The sequence below is a fragment of the Denticeps clupeoides genome, chromosome 5, assembly GCF_900700375.1.
Source record: "Denticeps clupeoides chromosome 5, fDenClu1.1, whole genome shotgun sequence".
Lineage (NCBI taxonomy): Eukaryota > Metazoa > Chordata > Actinopteri > Clupeiformes > Denticipitidae > Denticeps > Denticeps clupeoides.
The window spans coordinates 24,730,783-24,745,250 of record NC_041711.1 but is presented as its reverse complement, the minus strand read 5'-3'; the positions used below and the strand labels follow the sequence as shown (position 1 = coordinate 24,745,250).

General features: G+C 41.8%; 3 protein-coding genes across 4 annotated transcripts; 2 read left to right on the top strand and 1 right to left on the bottom strand.

Moving 5' to 3' along the window:
* The first annotated feature begins 142 nt into the window (after window positions 1-142).
* On the top strand, window positions 143-2,212 carry LOC114790904 (proline-rich protein 15-like protein). Of its 2 annotated transcripts, none has more exons than XM_028981334.1 (2): window positions 143-287; window positions 384-2,212. In XM_028981334.1, exon 2 carries the CDS (start codon window positions 394-396, stop codon window positions 742-744), a length of 351 nt encoding a protein of 116 aa, XP_028837167.1. In that variant the 5' UTR covers window positions 143-287; window positions 384-393; the 3' UTR covers window positions 745-2,212. The 2 variants fall into 2 exon arrangements, with proteins under 2 accessions (XP_028837167.1, XP_028837166.1); XM_028981333.1 differs by having other exon boundaries at window positions 381-2,212.
* Window positions 2,213-3,220: 1,008 nt separating this feature from the next.
* On the bottom strand, window positions 3,221-4,687 carry fkbp14 (FKBP prolyl isomerase 14). The gene is made up of 4 exons (XM_028981280.1): window positions 4,369-4,687; window positions 4,107-4,258; window positions 3,651-3,778; window positions 3,221-3,497 (listed from the first exon to the last, which is right to left on the bottom strand). Exons 1-4 carry the CDS (start codon window positions 4,563-4,565, stop codon window positions 3,339-3,341), a joined length of 636 nt encoding a protein of 211 aa, XP_028837113.1. The 5' UTR covers window positions 4,566-4,687; the 3' UTR covers window positions 3,221-3,338.
* Window positions 4,688-4,841: 154 nt separating this feature from the next.
* plekha8 (pleckstrin homology domain containing, family A (phosphoinositide binding specific) member 8) lies at window positions 4,842-13,354 on the top strand. Its single transcript, XM_028981278.1, has 13 exons — window positions 4,842-5,123; window positions 5,697-5,813; window positions 5,940-6,095; window positions 6,192-6,322; window positions 6,430-6,588; window positions 6,730-6,770; window positions 6,858-6,976; window positions 7,369-7,693; window positions 8,556-8,641; window positions 9,156-9,214; window positions 10,885-11,086; window positions 11,163-11,224; window positions 11,364-13,354. The coding sequence occupies exons 1-13, from the start codon at window positions 5,084-5,086 to the stop codon at window positions 11,559-11,561; spliced, it is 1,695 nt and encodes a 564-aa protein (XP_028837111.1). The 5' UTR covers window positions 4,842-5,083; the 3' UTR covers window positions 11,562-13,354.
* Window positions 13,355-14,468: the final 1,114 nt, after the last annotated feature.

The window sequence follows — 14,468 nt, the reverse complement described above, 5'->3', positions numbered from 1 at the left end:
TCAAAGCCGCTGCATAGTTGTGTCCCTTTTCTGAAAACCTGTTTGCTGAGGGTGCCACAAGCGCCAATGAGAGCAAAGTGATGGGAGGTGCCACAGGTTATCTAGAGTAAATGCGAAAGCCATCTGACAAAGTGCTGGCATTGGTGGCTGCCTGAGGTGGGGATGGTCTGCAGGGGAACCCGGTCGCTCCAGTAGCAACCCTTCCTGGCCACCAGGCCCTGAGGAGTATCAACCTTATTCTTACTCTGGCCCATCTGACCCGACCTCTATTCTCTAGGAGGATCCAGGTGAGATAATAGCCCTGAGACGTGGCTTTTTGGCCGAATTCCGTAAACGTTGGGTTTGGGTAAAACGTGTTTGAATTGCTTGGGCCCCGTCAGAAGACAGGGCAGGATGGCAGAACGCTATGCCTGGTGGAGGCCGTTCACGCTGCGGAAAAAGAGCGGCGCCCCGTCCAAAGAGCCGGGACTCCAGAAGGAGCCCGTGGCCGACGCTCAGCCCGCCTCGGAGGGGAGCCCCGGCGCCCCGAGAACCGCCGCGGACCCCCAGGGGAAGAAGGACCCCGCCTTCCTCGGCTACGACACGTACGACGACGCGCAGCTCGAACCCGCGTTCAGCGAGAGCGCCAGCCGCAGGAACCTGCGCGTCTCTCGCTCCGGCCGCTTTAAAGAGAAGCGGAGGATCCGGGTGACTTTACCGGAGAACACGAACTTTTACGAAAGCAGCGCGGCTGTGGCCAAATAGGATCAAGTTCGGTGCTCTTTTTTTTTTTTTTTCTTCTTCTTCTTTTTTTAAAAATGTTGCGGAAACAAGAGAAGTCACGTGACTCGTCTCCTCTTCTCCATGTCGACTGGAAGCGGCACTGTGCGGTCTTACAGAACGTCAAAAAAGAGCCAGAAGGACACGTAAAACCAGCCAAAACGAGCACTTAAATCACGATCTAACGATTTTAAATCACAAAACCATTAACGAGAATCGTTTGTGTTTGTTTGATAATGGCTGATTATGAAGTAGCCAGATTTGCACAGACCAAAACCCACAGTCGGTCGCGCAACAGTCGCCTCTCGACACCCACCTCTCCTTTTGATTTGTGCCGATTTAAAGAATACGCCGTTTCGTGGCCACGGTCTGATTTGAAATCGTCAAATAACTCGCCGTCCGTGGAGTTTCTAAGGGCCCGCAGTTTGGCGAGAAAACGGCGGCCCTGGCAACCCAGGTTAGACTGGGCAGCAGCACTGCTGACCGCAGCAAGGCAATAAAACGACGCCGGACATTGTTACGCTGCATTAATATCATTTGGGGGATCATGCGGCGCTGAAGATGTATTATTATAGAGATTCGACGAGGCACAGCCAGAATAACCAGGTTCCAGGGGCTCATGTGTTAAAAGCACTGACTATTCGTCTTACTTGATCTAATCATACCTGCTCCATTGCCTGTTTTAGCTGAATTCATTTCTTTTCTAAGCTTTGGTGGCGTTTGTTTCACTAGACCATCAAAGCGTAAATTCTGATTGAAACATTTCCACCAGTCCTGGAGAGAATTCCTAATTTCACCCCCAATGATTCGGTTGATTAACTTGTCTATATGAAGATCAGTGTACTGAAGATGTTTGCCTGTTCCTTTTACAGCTGAAGGATGAACATATATACTTATTCATTCATGATAATTAATACATCGTTTTCAAATCCAATGTTGATTCACCATATTTAGTTTGAAGGATCTTTGAAGGAACCCTATATGAAGAATTAAATACATTGGCAGTGTGGGCTATACTGTTCACTTTTACTATTACATATTTATTGAGTTAATTTAATTGTATTTGATAATATTTTTAGTTGGTATGATTGTTGACTACAATGTTTACAGAAAAAAAACATTGGATTTTACACTTAAATGAAGTAGTATGCATTTTTATAGTCAGTGAAAGTAGTTGATGCCTATGTACTATAACTAAATTATATTACAATGATCAATGATGAACAATACTCACTCAGCATATAGATCAAATAACGTACCATATGTACCTCACAACAGCGCTTAATTTAAAGCATTTACCATTCTTGCACTACTGATGTCTATATTCTGTAATAATGCTGTATTACATGCAATGTATGTATTGTATGATAAAAACAGATTATAGCACTGTTTTTTACTTAATAAAGTGAACGTGTGAATGTGACAATTTCATTAAAAAAAGTCTTGCAAGCCAGTTACGTGGTGACATTTTCTGTCATTTAACAACATGAAGAAAGATGAAGCTGCGTGTGTGTGTGTGTGTGTATGTATGTGTCTATATACAGTACAGGCCAAAGGTTTGTACACACCTTCTCATTAAATGTGTTTTCTTTAATTTCATGACCATTTACATTGGTAGATTTTCACTGAAGGCATCAAAACTGAGCACATGTGGAGTTATGTACAAAAAAAGGTGGAATAAGAGAGAATCTAACAATGTAAATGAGAAGGTGTGTCCAAAAGTTTGGCCTGTACTGTATATATATGTGCGCATAGTGTGATGTGTAGTGTGCTGGTAAACTGTCCAAAACTGTGAAGGCCACTAAAGCAGCCCATTGTTCATGCAATGTTTTCTTTGACCCAGAATCTTTAAACGTCAAGATTATTTAGTTTTATTTTGTTAAAGTACCCAACTTTTTTGTAATGTTTTGTGCAATGTTTGTTGAAATTTGTTCAACAGAAAATGATTATTGGCAACTTTGTACAATATTCGTACATAGTACATTTACAACTAAAATCCATTTAAATCCTTTTTATTAAAATCTCTTAAATAAACAGCACATAAATGCATGATTTAGAACTTGATCCCACAGGTCACTCTTCATAATATTAATGTTGTAGTAAGTGATGACTGACTTATCACCACCCCTGCTGATCATGAGCAGCTGTTGGTTAAGAGCGCCACCCACTGGTAATTTTAAAACCACACTCTTCCCAAAATGCAAATCTTCTCATCAGCATTGTGTATTTTGTGCACAGAACGCGTTTTAACCTGTGGCAGTGAACACATTCCTCAGTAAACAAGTTGCTGCAGGCATTTGTATGTGCAAATGTCTCATTAAGGAGTCTTTATAAATTGCACGAGGAACCGATCTGACTATGGTGCAGAAATTGTGTAAATTACCAGCATTCAATTAAAAAAAACATCACAAAAAGTATTTTGTGAAATGTGCACAAAACAAAGTAACACACAAACAACAGCCATCAGTTCTGCATTTCATTCCTTGTCAGGCTTTAAAACGTGAGTGTATCAGTCATGGCCTTGATAAAATACTGACTCACTGGATTAAAGGTTCTAAAAGTTAACATGGCTGACGGTTTTAAAGCTCGTCGTGTTTGTAGGTAAATTCCCGAGCAGATATGAATCCGTCCTGATCCTCATCTTCTTTCTTGAAGATGTCCTCTACCATCACCTCATGGTGTGTGTCATTGGTTGGGTATCCATGTCTTTCAAACTCCTTTTTGAGATATTCCTTCACCTAAAAATAGGGAGACAGCCAGGCATATGTCAGAAGTAAAACTGAGAAATTTTAGCAAACATTTGGAAAATGTTTTCAGTCGGTTATGTGTCATAAGCTCTCATTTGTTTGGTGTATACTCAGTTAGCATTGTAGTACATAAGTCACACCTACCTCTGCCTTGGAGAGTTTCCAGTCGTCATTGAGGTCCATTTCCTGAAACGACTCATGGGACCTTGGTCCATTTCTGATTTCAATGAGCTCAATTTCAAAGATCAGAGTGCTTTCAGGAGCAATCTTCCCTAAAATAAAACAAAACAACACATTTATATTGATGCCATTGGTCAGATGCCCTTATAATCAGTAGTTACAGGGAGAGTTCCCCTGGAGCAACTCTGGGTTAAGTGTCTTGCTCAGGGACACAATGGTAGAAAGTCAGGTTCGAACCTGTGACTTTGCTGAAAGGTGAGCGTGTTACCCGCAAGGCTACTACCACCCACCACATGAGAATAGCAGTAAATTCAGTGTACCTTAGCCCTCCTTAACATTAAGCCTTCTGTATCTAGTAACATCTACAGTGACTGCAAACACGGTCCAAAAAGCAAAGAGTGTTGATAAATTCTACAATACCTTTGCCCTCTTTCCCATAAGCTAGAGCCGGAGGGATGGTTAGTTTCCTCCTCTCACCAGAGCACATGTTCTGTAGGCCCTTATCCCATCCCTTAATCACCTCACTGATGCCGAGAGTGAACCACACAGGGCTTTTATCTCCGTGCTGACGGCTGCCAAAGACACCATTGAAACAAATCAGTTGCTGCATCTTGCAAATCACACGAGATACGCATTCGTAATCCTGCATCATGCATGAAAATTCCAGTTTTCAGCACATTACCTGGAATGAAACAATGTGCCGTTGCTCTCCAGAAATCCCTCGTAGTGAACCAGAAGTATATCGCCATATTTTGATTTCCTATGGCACAGAAAGGGTTTGTACAGAACTTCAGTTTTTACTTCTGGTTCTGGAAGTTTTGCTGCGTTTACAGTCGAACACAATAGCGTGAAAACACAGCTGAAGCAAAAAATGTGCATTTTCACAGTGACAAGCGAGGTAAAAAAAAGTCGGAGACGTAGAATAATACAGTGGATTTTCAAAGAAATAACGGCGTCTACGTGGCATGCAACTTCTTCAGCAGCTCAATCTCAGCAACAAATGTTTCCTCATCGCTGCCGCCCTCGCTGTTTCCTATTGGCCACGAACCTTCGAAGGCCCGCCTACTTTGAAAAAGACGCTGTTTATTGGACAGTCGTCGTGTCTTTCTCGCTTAAACCACTGGCTTCTTGCATTCCTATCACTGGAGTGAATGGAGCACTGTGCCTGCAAGCGACGATCCTGGGTGACGTCACGCCGAGCGGGCCGGTCTTTTCGATCACGTGGATCGACATTCCCGTAACGCTTGCGCACTTTCCCCGGCGTAGGTCGGACGCGCGGCGGAGGCATTCCGTGGCGGCTCGCCGTGGCGAACGTAACCGGGAATTAAGCGGTGGTAGTCCTGGGTCCACATCTCATTAAGGATATCGAGTGATGAACGGCCCGACGTCAAGGGAACATGGAAGGAGTGCTCTATAAGTGGACGAATTACATCAGCGGTACGTCGCCCTCTCTGTCGCCACGTCCGAGCAGAACGGCTGAAGTCGTGGACGGTTTACGAGTGTGGAATGCTTAGCCAGTTGGCCGTGGACGGTACTAGCCCGCTAGCTGGCGTGCCTGGTACCAGGCAGAACCCGTAGCCCAGCCACTTCCGTCCAAGTCTGTACGGAGCCTCGCCGACATTAAAGCGGCCGCCTTAAGCTGCTTTTGGCCCGACGCACAGACCCTGGCGTTAAAGTCAACGGGCCGTAGTTGTGCAATAAATACTTTATGACAACCCGCGTTTTTGTTATTAACGACGGTATAATTGCTAACAGCTAGTACGTGGTGCCGGCTGCGTCTGAACTATGCAACCTATGAAAGCGATCACGATCAGGGCGAGTTCGCTGAAATACAACATAAAGCGTTTTAAAGCTATTGCCAGGAAGCGTAGGCATGCTTATCTTTACATCACCTACGTCTTGTGTCTGACAGCTGTTGTGTTCTTCAATGCCGATGGGTCCTGGCACAAGACGAGATAATCCTCCCTGAAAGCAGGTCTTGTAATTAACCTCCCTTGAATTTCCCATTAGGTTGGCAGCCTCGCTGGTTCGTATTAGACGGAGGAACGCTGTCCTATTACGACTCTCAAGAAGATGCTTGGAAAGGATGCAAGGGCAGCATTAAGATTGCTGTTTGTGAAATTCAAGGTATGTTGTTTTGGGGTCATGTTGTAAAAGCAGATTTTGACACTATCCATAATGTGCGTTTTTTTTTTTTTTTTTAATTTTTATTACTATTAACCTGTATGTATATCTGCTGTGTGCTTTTCCAAGTGCACCCATCTGATTTTACTCGAGTTGACCTGACTATCCCAGGAGAGCAGTACTTTTACCTCAGAGCCATCAATGCTGCAGAGAGACAGAAATGGCTGGTAGCGTTGGGAACAGCAAAGGCCTGTTTCACTGACAATCGGACCAAGAGAGAGAAAGGTTCGTTTTCTGCTCATCGACGGGTGAATCTTGGTTAAGAATAAGTAACAATAAGTAACTTATTATTATATAAACATCTGTTCCGTTTTCTCTCAGAACTACAAGATAATACTGAAGCACTGAAAACAAAGATGTCTGAACTGAGACTTTATTGTGACCTCCTCCTGCAACAAGTGAACAAAATAAAGGAGGGTTCCTCATCTCAGGAATGCACTGATTCTTTTGATGTAAGTTTTACACAGTTTGAAAAGCTTCATGGCCAAAGGCCATGTACAAGCATTCCTTGTTTCCTGGCATATCGGTCTTTCCCTAACTGTGCCTGCATGTGTTTCAGGGAGAAGGAGATTCCAGCAGTTTGGTCAAGTCAACCTGCACTACTTTTCTGAAGACCCTGGAGGAGTGCATGCAGATTGCCAGCCAAACGTTCAGCCCAGATCTTTTAAACCCCAGTCCCCCTGGTTCACCCCAAGTGTCTGCTGTCAGACCTCAAAAAGTACGATGATTGCTGTTGACCATTCCCTTTAGACTGAATTTGTGCTTGAACGTATAAGCTCAGTTCTAGTTTCTTTTTATCTGACAAATGGCAAATTGCGTTACTGAACAGAGGGAACTTTTTGTTTTATTTATTTTGCAGATAAAACCGTTGACTCAGTCAAGTCAAAACTTTGGAGTAAAGTAAGTATGTTTTTACATGTTTATCTCTGTCTGGCTCTGCAAACTGCTGATAAATGACTGACGGTCATGGGTGTGTTTGACGTTCAGACAGAAAGAATCTGCACGATCAGTGAATGTATTGCTACCCGAGGGTGAAGCTGACCTCAGACCGGAGAAGGCAGAGCCTCCTGGCTTCTCCCCTAAGATAATACAGGCTCCTGCATCGGGTAACCCCAACTACCAACTAAACATTAGCAGTCAAAAGTAGAAGATATAGTACTTAGTTTGCAGATATGTAGTGTGTTTATGTTACAGTAATTTAGACTGTCTAAAACATACTGGCAAGATTGGAGAATTTAAGAATTAAGAATTGTATGTAAATGTATTGTGAGGTTATTTGTAGACATATAGACTTCCATTACTTGTTAACCAAAGTAGTTTGTTACAAGTGAAGAAATCAGAAAAGCCAGACATTTAAATAAGCAAAACATAGTGGAAGTGTCACAAATACATTTTCCTGGATCACACTACTTAACTTCAATGTGATAACAGGTCTAGTGCTTAAATGCACATGATGCTAAAGATGTGAAGTATCTCCACGTCTTTTCCCCCCATACAGGAATCAGTCCATTAACTGAGGAGGAGGAGCAAATCGAAAGCATGAGCCAGGAAGGATCCAAGGCCACACTTCCCCAAAACACAAACCATACTGTTGATGTGGAGATTGATGACAAGTCTGAAAACAACAATGAGCACAAGATAGAAAAAGAAACTGAGCATGGCCAAGAAAAACAGGAAGGAAATACTGCTTGTGAGCATGAAGAACAGAAAGCACTGGTTCCAGATCAAAAGGGGGTGGGGCAAGAGGGAAAAACCAGCCAACCAGAGGGGCAGTTGGAAGACCCAGAGTCGGTGGAAACTTTCTTCAGTAGCATGAGCCACAGGTATGAGGACACTCCCGCATGACAGGCAGCACTGTCCTGTTTAACATCAGTAGTGCACATTAATGTATACCAACAGTACAATGAATGTCCTGCTGCTGTCAAACTAGTCATATTTATTCTAATAGTACTACCACTGTAAATATTAGGTGCAGTGTTGATCCAAATAGTACTTATTCACACATGGAGAAGTGTCAGGACCCAGTGAGAGGAATCTGGAGGAATGTCTTGATTTCTTTTCTGTAATACAGAGGTCCTCAGCGCTGTTCCTGGACCCCCCTAGACAGAACATAGCCCTCAACTTCAAAGAATCATTTGACCGAATTATGGATTTCGAAGCATAGAATAAAAAAAATCTTGATTGGGGGGATCCTAGCGACAAGGCTGAAGACATTCAATGCAAAATTACCATTCACCACAATCTGTGTCATTAGTTTGTTCTCTTTTGATCATTTGATGCAACACAGAGAGGACCTCGCCTTTGATTTGGGTTTGTAATGTCTTCTTGCTGTTTTAATTCCCCTGGTTTCACCTCTAACCTTGTTGGCCTGTCACCATATAATAAGGTAACTCAGGGTCAATACTGCAGTTTAAAAACCTATAACTGTGGGATTGACTTTAACCAAACATGCAAACACTACTTCTTTACTCCACACTGCACAAAGGCAGTCAACACTACTTTGTTTGTTGAGCATTCTTTTTGGATATGTTTTCCAGGTGTGGGAAAATGCTGCATGCATTTCAGTTGTGTTTCTTTCTTTGGTTTTGTTTAGTTCTTTGAGTTTACGTTTCATGAAATAAAGTTTGGCAGTGCTGGAACTCACTAATCTGTTCTTCCTTCTTTGAATCTCTCTGGTTTTTCTAGATTTAGTGATATAACTCTGGATGACGACAGTGGTATCCCCACTCAGGCCTTTTTGGACTCTTGCTATGCAATAGTGCCAGTTTTAGGTAGGACAGTTCCATTCAGTCCGTCTTTTCTTGTCACTCATTCCTTTGTTTCAGCCCCTCATGAACAGTCATGTACAATCCTAATGATGCGTGTTTAATGGTTTCCATTTTTCCATTTCCTGATTCACTTCTCCCCTCACAATGTCCTTCATTTTCCATTTTCTCACATCAATGTCATTCGTAATAATTCTATCATCTGTGTGGTGGTGGTGGAATGTTTCTTGAAACATTCTTAAAGGTGGCGGTCTTTAAATCTGGAGGATGGCTGTCTGAATAAGGGAATGGTTACTAAAAGTACTGAATCTATACCATTGACAATGAATGTGAAATATTTATGATGCATGCATAATGATAAGCACTGTTTCATTTAATAGACTGAATGGTGGCTGTCCTTTAAGCAGTCATTCGATCACTAGATTCATTACGAAGCACTGTCCATTGACCAATTCATTATCATTAATAAAAGGAAAGGAGCAGAAGTGTACTGGAATGATTTTGGCCTCTCTCTTCCCAGACAAGCTTGGACCCACTGTATTTGCTCCAGTAAAAATAGATTTTGTGGGGAACATAAAGGTAAGAATAACAAATATTTTGAGGTAGTATTCCATTAGATTTTAAACTCAATTTACTACTTAAAAGTTAAGTAAAATTAAAGCGATTAGCTATCACTTGTGACACACCACAGCACCCAGTGTCACCCAGCACCCAGCCATGACAGGTGCCGGGGAGCAGTGTGTGGGGATGGTACTTTGCTCTGTGGCACCTCAGTATCATTTGACAACCTTCCAATTACGAGACCGTTTCCTTGGGCTAAACAGAGTCCAAAATAGTGTATATAAAGTAAAGGATCATTGGACCTTTACGTTTCATGAGTAGCTCACCAGAGTAGCTCATTTGTGGTCTTTGACTAATTCGTCAGATCAGATGCTGAGGAACACAACTTTGTAAAGATGCACAGTACATAAACACAGGAATTCAACATAAATTAACATTTGTACCGCAAGGTGGCTTCTGTACTTCCATTATCACCATGCAACCCTCGCTCCCACTCTTTAATACCATGGTCTTTTCAAAGGGAAAGAATTTAATGACTAATGAATACAGCCCATTAGTTTGACAGTTATAATAATCCTTATTACATTACATTTACAGCATTTATCAGACACCCTTATCCAGAGCGACTTACAATCAGTAGCCCCCACCCCTGGAGCAACTTAGGGTTAAGGGTCTTGCTCAGAGACACAATGGTAGTAAGTGGGATTTGAACCTGGGTCATTTGGTTCATAGGCACTAGGCTACTACCACCCTTATTATTAAAATACTAATTTTAACTTTAGGATGAGGGAATTGTCTAAATCATTTAATTTACATGATTAATATTATTTATAATATTGTAATAGAAAAACATTTTTAAGTGTAACTTTGCATCTGCTATATGTAAATTATATTTTAATTTAAATTCCTAACAGTAAGTTAATTTACACTTTTGTTAACACAATTGTTGTACAATTTAGGTTACTTAATGGGGTCAAATATTTGTTCATTTAAGCAAACAGACTTCCCGTTGAGCTGAAGGGTGATTATTAAATGATCTCTGATAAAATAACCGGATAAAATAAAATGAAATCTGTGACACAGATTTCCAATCAACAGTTCAGGAAGTGATGCACAAATTGAAGAAGGGTACCTAAATCAGTGCATCCTGCATACGTGTCTGTGCAAGAATGACTTTGGTAAGAGAATAGAATTCAGTGGACGGTGTTGGAGTGAAATTAAATCCATCATACATTTCCAGAAATTTGCATACATTTGCAGGGAGGGACCAATTGCTAGAACATAGTAACAAGTGAACCTATTTGTTAAAAGTCGCTTGGGGAGACTTATTTTGGGCAAAGTGCTATGTTTGTCATAGACTGAACAAAGCATAAGACCCAGGTAACAAATACCAGTAAAGCACGATGGTGGCAACGTGATGTAATGGAGAAGCTTATAAGGGCTAAAGGGAAAGTGGACCGCTACTACTAGGCCAACGCAAACATGGACTGGTATCAGACAAAGAAAATTAGTCATAGAGTGACATCCATGTAACTGGAGAGAGACACTTAGTCTTTCACATGAAAAAGAAATCATGCTTTTATATAAACAGAATTCTGAATTTCATGGAAATGAGGCCTGCAGTTTTTTCTGGACAAGTGTCATTAAGTTTGGCACATTTACTTTAACCTTTGAAACGCTCATGTTAGAAAATCCATCAGAAGCTGGTGTCAGACCCTGAGAGCTTCCCCACCCTCCAGACCATTGTGCTTCATGAGGTGAAGACAGACGTGGCCCAGGTGCGCAACTCGGCCACGGAGGCTCTGCTGTGGCTGAAAAGAGGCCTCAAGTTCCTGAAGGAGTTCCTGTCTGAAGTCAACGCGGGGGAAAGGGACATCCATGGAGCGCTCAGTAAGGCTGATCACATGGGAGCTCACTTGAGCCTTCAAAGCGCGTCACGTGTTCAGTTCCTTTTATTTCTTTACAGACAGCGCTTATGGAAAAACTTTACGTCAGTATCATGGATGGGTTGTGAGGGGAGTCTTTGCTGTAAGTATATCTTATTACACTGTCAACTTGGCTAGAAAGTATAAAGAAGACTAATCTTAATTTATGAAACTTAAACTAAGTGAGGTGAGGGGAGCGATGTAATATTAAGTGTCAGTCATGTGTCTGTGCGTTCATGCAGCTGGCCCTGCGAGCAGCACCATCCTATGGCGCATTTACTGCCGCACTGGTGACACATGAGGGTGACGAAATGAAAGACGGCTTCACCACGGGAATGCACCGAGACCTGGACGTTTACTTGCCAGCTATGGAACGACAATTATCCATCCTGGATGCGTTGTATGAGGAGTATGGCCTAGAGTCAGATGAGGTGGTGTGACCTCCTTCAACCAGGATGGGGTTAATGTCTGCACGAGCCTTCCGCGCCAGCCCCTGAGCTGGGGCTTATTTCTCACACCGTCGGGTGGTTATTTTGCACAGATGGAGGTGAGATGTCCTCCTGCTGTGGGGACATCTTACTGAAAAAAGGTCACTCCATTCATGCTGCTGCTGAGCAGAGGGGCCAAGTACTTTGAGGCACATTCAGGGATTTTTTTTTTTTTTTTGGCTCATGTTTGGCCTTGGGACACTGCAGTGTCAGTATTAGTTCTGCCAGGAAAACAAAGCAGTTTGTCTGCTTCTATCCTGGATGCCCTTATTAGACAAACATTTGTAGGAACTTCATTATAGGCCTAACTGCTGGAACAGTATATGAGCCTTACAGTATTAACTTTTCCACTTAAGTCGGTGTGGTATCCCCCTCAGTATTTTTGCTACAGGTTTTACGGATCATCTTCAGTGATTATTCCATTTTGTTTATTCCATCAGCAAGTCTTTTTGGTTTCATCCATGCCAGGCATACATTGTAGCAGTGGAGCACCCATCATCAACATTACAGCCACTACAGCCATGTTTTGTGGGTCTTCTCTGTGCACCAATACGATTTAGACCTATTATGCGTTCATAGATTCCTGGTGTCATGTAGTATCTGGCCGGGGCAAACGATGTTCTTTGTGATCTGCCATTCTACACATTCTACACATGAGGAACAGGGTCATGTCATAAGTCACCCCAGATTGGCCGCATCTGAACACCAAATTTACTCTTCTCCAATGGTAGGTGCTCATTGGCACCTTTGCATTTCGGAATTTGAACCATCAACCTTCCGATTATGAGTCTGCTTCTTTACCCGCTAGGCCACCACTGACCCATCAAGTCATTGCCATTGTCAAATTGTCTGAGATCCTTACGCTTGGCCTCATGCATTGATGGTTCTCTTGCTGCCTGATGTATCGCATCCTCTGATGATAATCAATGTTGTTCACTTTATCTGTCAGTTGTTTTAATGTCATGACTGGAACAGACCAGACCTGTAGTTTATGTCAACCAACAAGTCATGAATTCTGATGTGAACCTGCTTCCCAGTTGATTGGTTGAATCAAAATTCTGGTCTGGCTTTGTGGTTTTTGATCCAGGAATGCCCGTAGCTGCACTTAACTATACTTTCCATTTAGTTTTTGTTAAACTGTGCTGTGTGTCTATTTGCAGTTTTGTTAATGTCAATTTATGTGAAGAATTATTTCCAAAATTTCCAAAGTGAAGGACCAAAAAGTTTCAGTTTTTCTGTAACTGGCTTGGCAGTTGTGTTGAAGTCCATGTATATCAATACTCTGCTACTGTCAGCAAAGCTAAATGGACAGGGTACCAAATCTCCATTCAGAAATACCAAGTGACTATTTATTTATTAATGTACTTAAACTTTTTTATCGTCATTTTTATGCATTGACATGTGAAGAATGAAGTAAAGCATGTTTTTATTGCATGTTTTTAGAGCTAAGTTAGAAATGATGGCAGATGGCAGACACATTTAGCCTTAATATTTAATGTAAATTATTTTTTAAATGTCATGTAAAAATGGGGCTAATATGTTATTATGTGTTATCAGTCTTAATATCTTGCTTAAATAATTCAAATGACATGTACTGTTTACTTGATTTTCTGCATAACCCTTTTAAGGTCATGATGGTACTGAGCCTAAGCCTGATGTTCAGGGCATTGAGCATAAGTATCTTATGAACAGTACTCAGCACAAGACATCATGAATAAAATGTTTTTGCTTTTTCATGACCTCTACAGGAAAAGTGATGGACTGATTTTTACATTTATAACCACACCCAGTCTTCAGGTAATAGTGGCATGTCAAAGATAAACAAACAATCTGGACACAGACCTTCCAAGAAAAGATTGGCTTGCAATTGTTTAATCACTTATGCTTCCATAAACCCATATCTTATTACTGCATAGTCTTTAAAATGTTTTCTCTTGGTACTAATATTCCTTCAGCGTTTTATGTTCATAGTTGCAGAATTAAAACCCCAGAATAAGCGCAAATGAAAGCCTAAAGTGGCTCTGTTTAAGTACCAACCACTGAAACTCACCTTTTTTTTTGCCTTTTGGAAAAACATATAAACGCTCTGCTGATGTAAAGGATTTTGACAACTAAATGAGTCTCTGACTAATGGCTCATTTGTACAACTAAATCATTATTGTTGCATATCATGCAACATTTATTATCATCATCTGTCATACTTGCTTTGTACACACTGTTCTTGAACAAACAAATTTATTTATGCCATATTTCAAGTTAAATGATTGTGGACTCAGGTCTTTTAAGATTTCTTCATCTATTACGTGATCAGTTGTAGAGGTTAAAACATGTACAACATGTACATCAATTATTCTTTGATTACTTATCTTGCTGATCATCCATACTTCAGGCGCCCGGGGCAGTGGTGGCCTAGCGGTTAAGGAAGCGTTCCCGTAATCAGAAGGTTGCTGGTTCGAATCCCGATCTGCCAAGTTACCACTGAGGTGCCACTGAGCAAAGCACCGTCCCCACACACTGCTCCCCGGGCGCCTGTCATGGCTGCCCACTGCTCACTCAGGGTGATGGGTTAAATGCAGAGGACAAATTTCACTGTGTGCACCGTGTGCTGTGCTGCTGTGTATCACGTGTGACAATCACTTCACTTTCATGTATGTTAGCCTAAAGCCTGGGTCCATGGTGTCAGTGCTGTAGAAAGAAGGGGTGGTGGTCACATTGTCACATTGCAAAGGGTTAACCCTTGCCTAGCTGGACCGTTAACAGGGTTGATTAGACAATTACTATTATTGATACTTTTTACATTAATAAAAGAAAACGTATATACGCTAAAGTCTTAGAACACCCAAGTTCAAAGTCTCACAG

What these genes read in the sequence shown, in the direction of transcription:
- LOC114790904 (XM_028981334.1), top strand. Translation starts at nt 394, where the DNA reads ATGGCAGAACGCTATGCCTGGTGGAGGCCGTTCACGCTGCGGAAAAAG.
- fkbp14 (XM_028981280.1), bottom strand. Translation starts at nt 4,565, where the DNA reads ATGCACATTTTTTGCTTCAGCTGTGTTTTCACGCTATTGTGTTCGACT. An exon ending in GGCACATTGTTTCATTCCAG is followed by an intron (nt 4,259 to 4,368) that starts GTAATGTGCTGA and finishes TGTCTTTGGCAG; the next exon opens with CCGTCAGCACGGAGATAAAA. An exon ending in TTATGGGAAAGAGGGCAAAG is followed by an intron (nt 3,779 to 4,106) that starts GTATTGTAGAAT and finishes GTTTTATTTTAG; the next exon opens with GGAAGATTGCTCCTGAAAGC.
- plekha8 (XM_028981278.1), top strand. Translation starts at nt 5,084, where the DNA reads ATGGAAGGAGTGCTCTATAAGTGGACGAATTACATCAGCG. An exon ending in AATGCACTGATTCTTTTGAT is followed by an intron (nt 6,323 to 6,429) that starts GTAAGTTTTACA and finishes CATGTGTTTCAG; the next exon opens with GGAGAAGGAGATTCCAGCAG. An exon ending in GGACATCCATGGAGCGCTCA is followed by an intron (nt 11,087 to 11,162) that starts GTAAGGCTGATC and finishes ATTTCTTTACAG; the next exon opens with ACAGCGCTTATGGAAAAACT.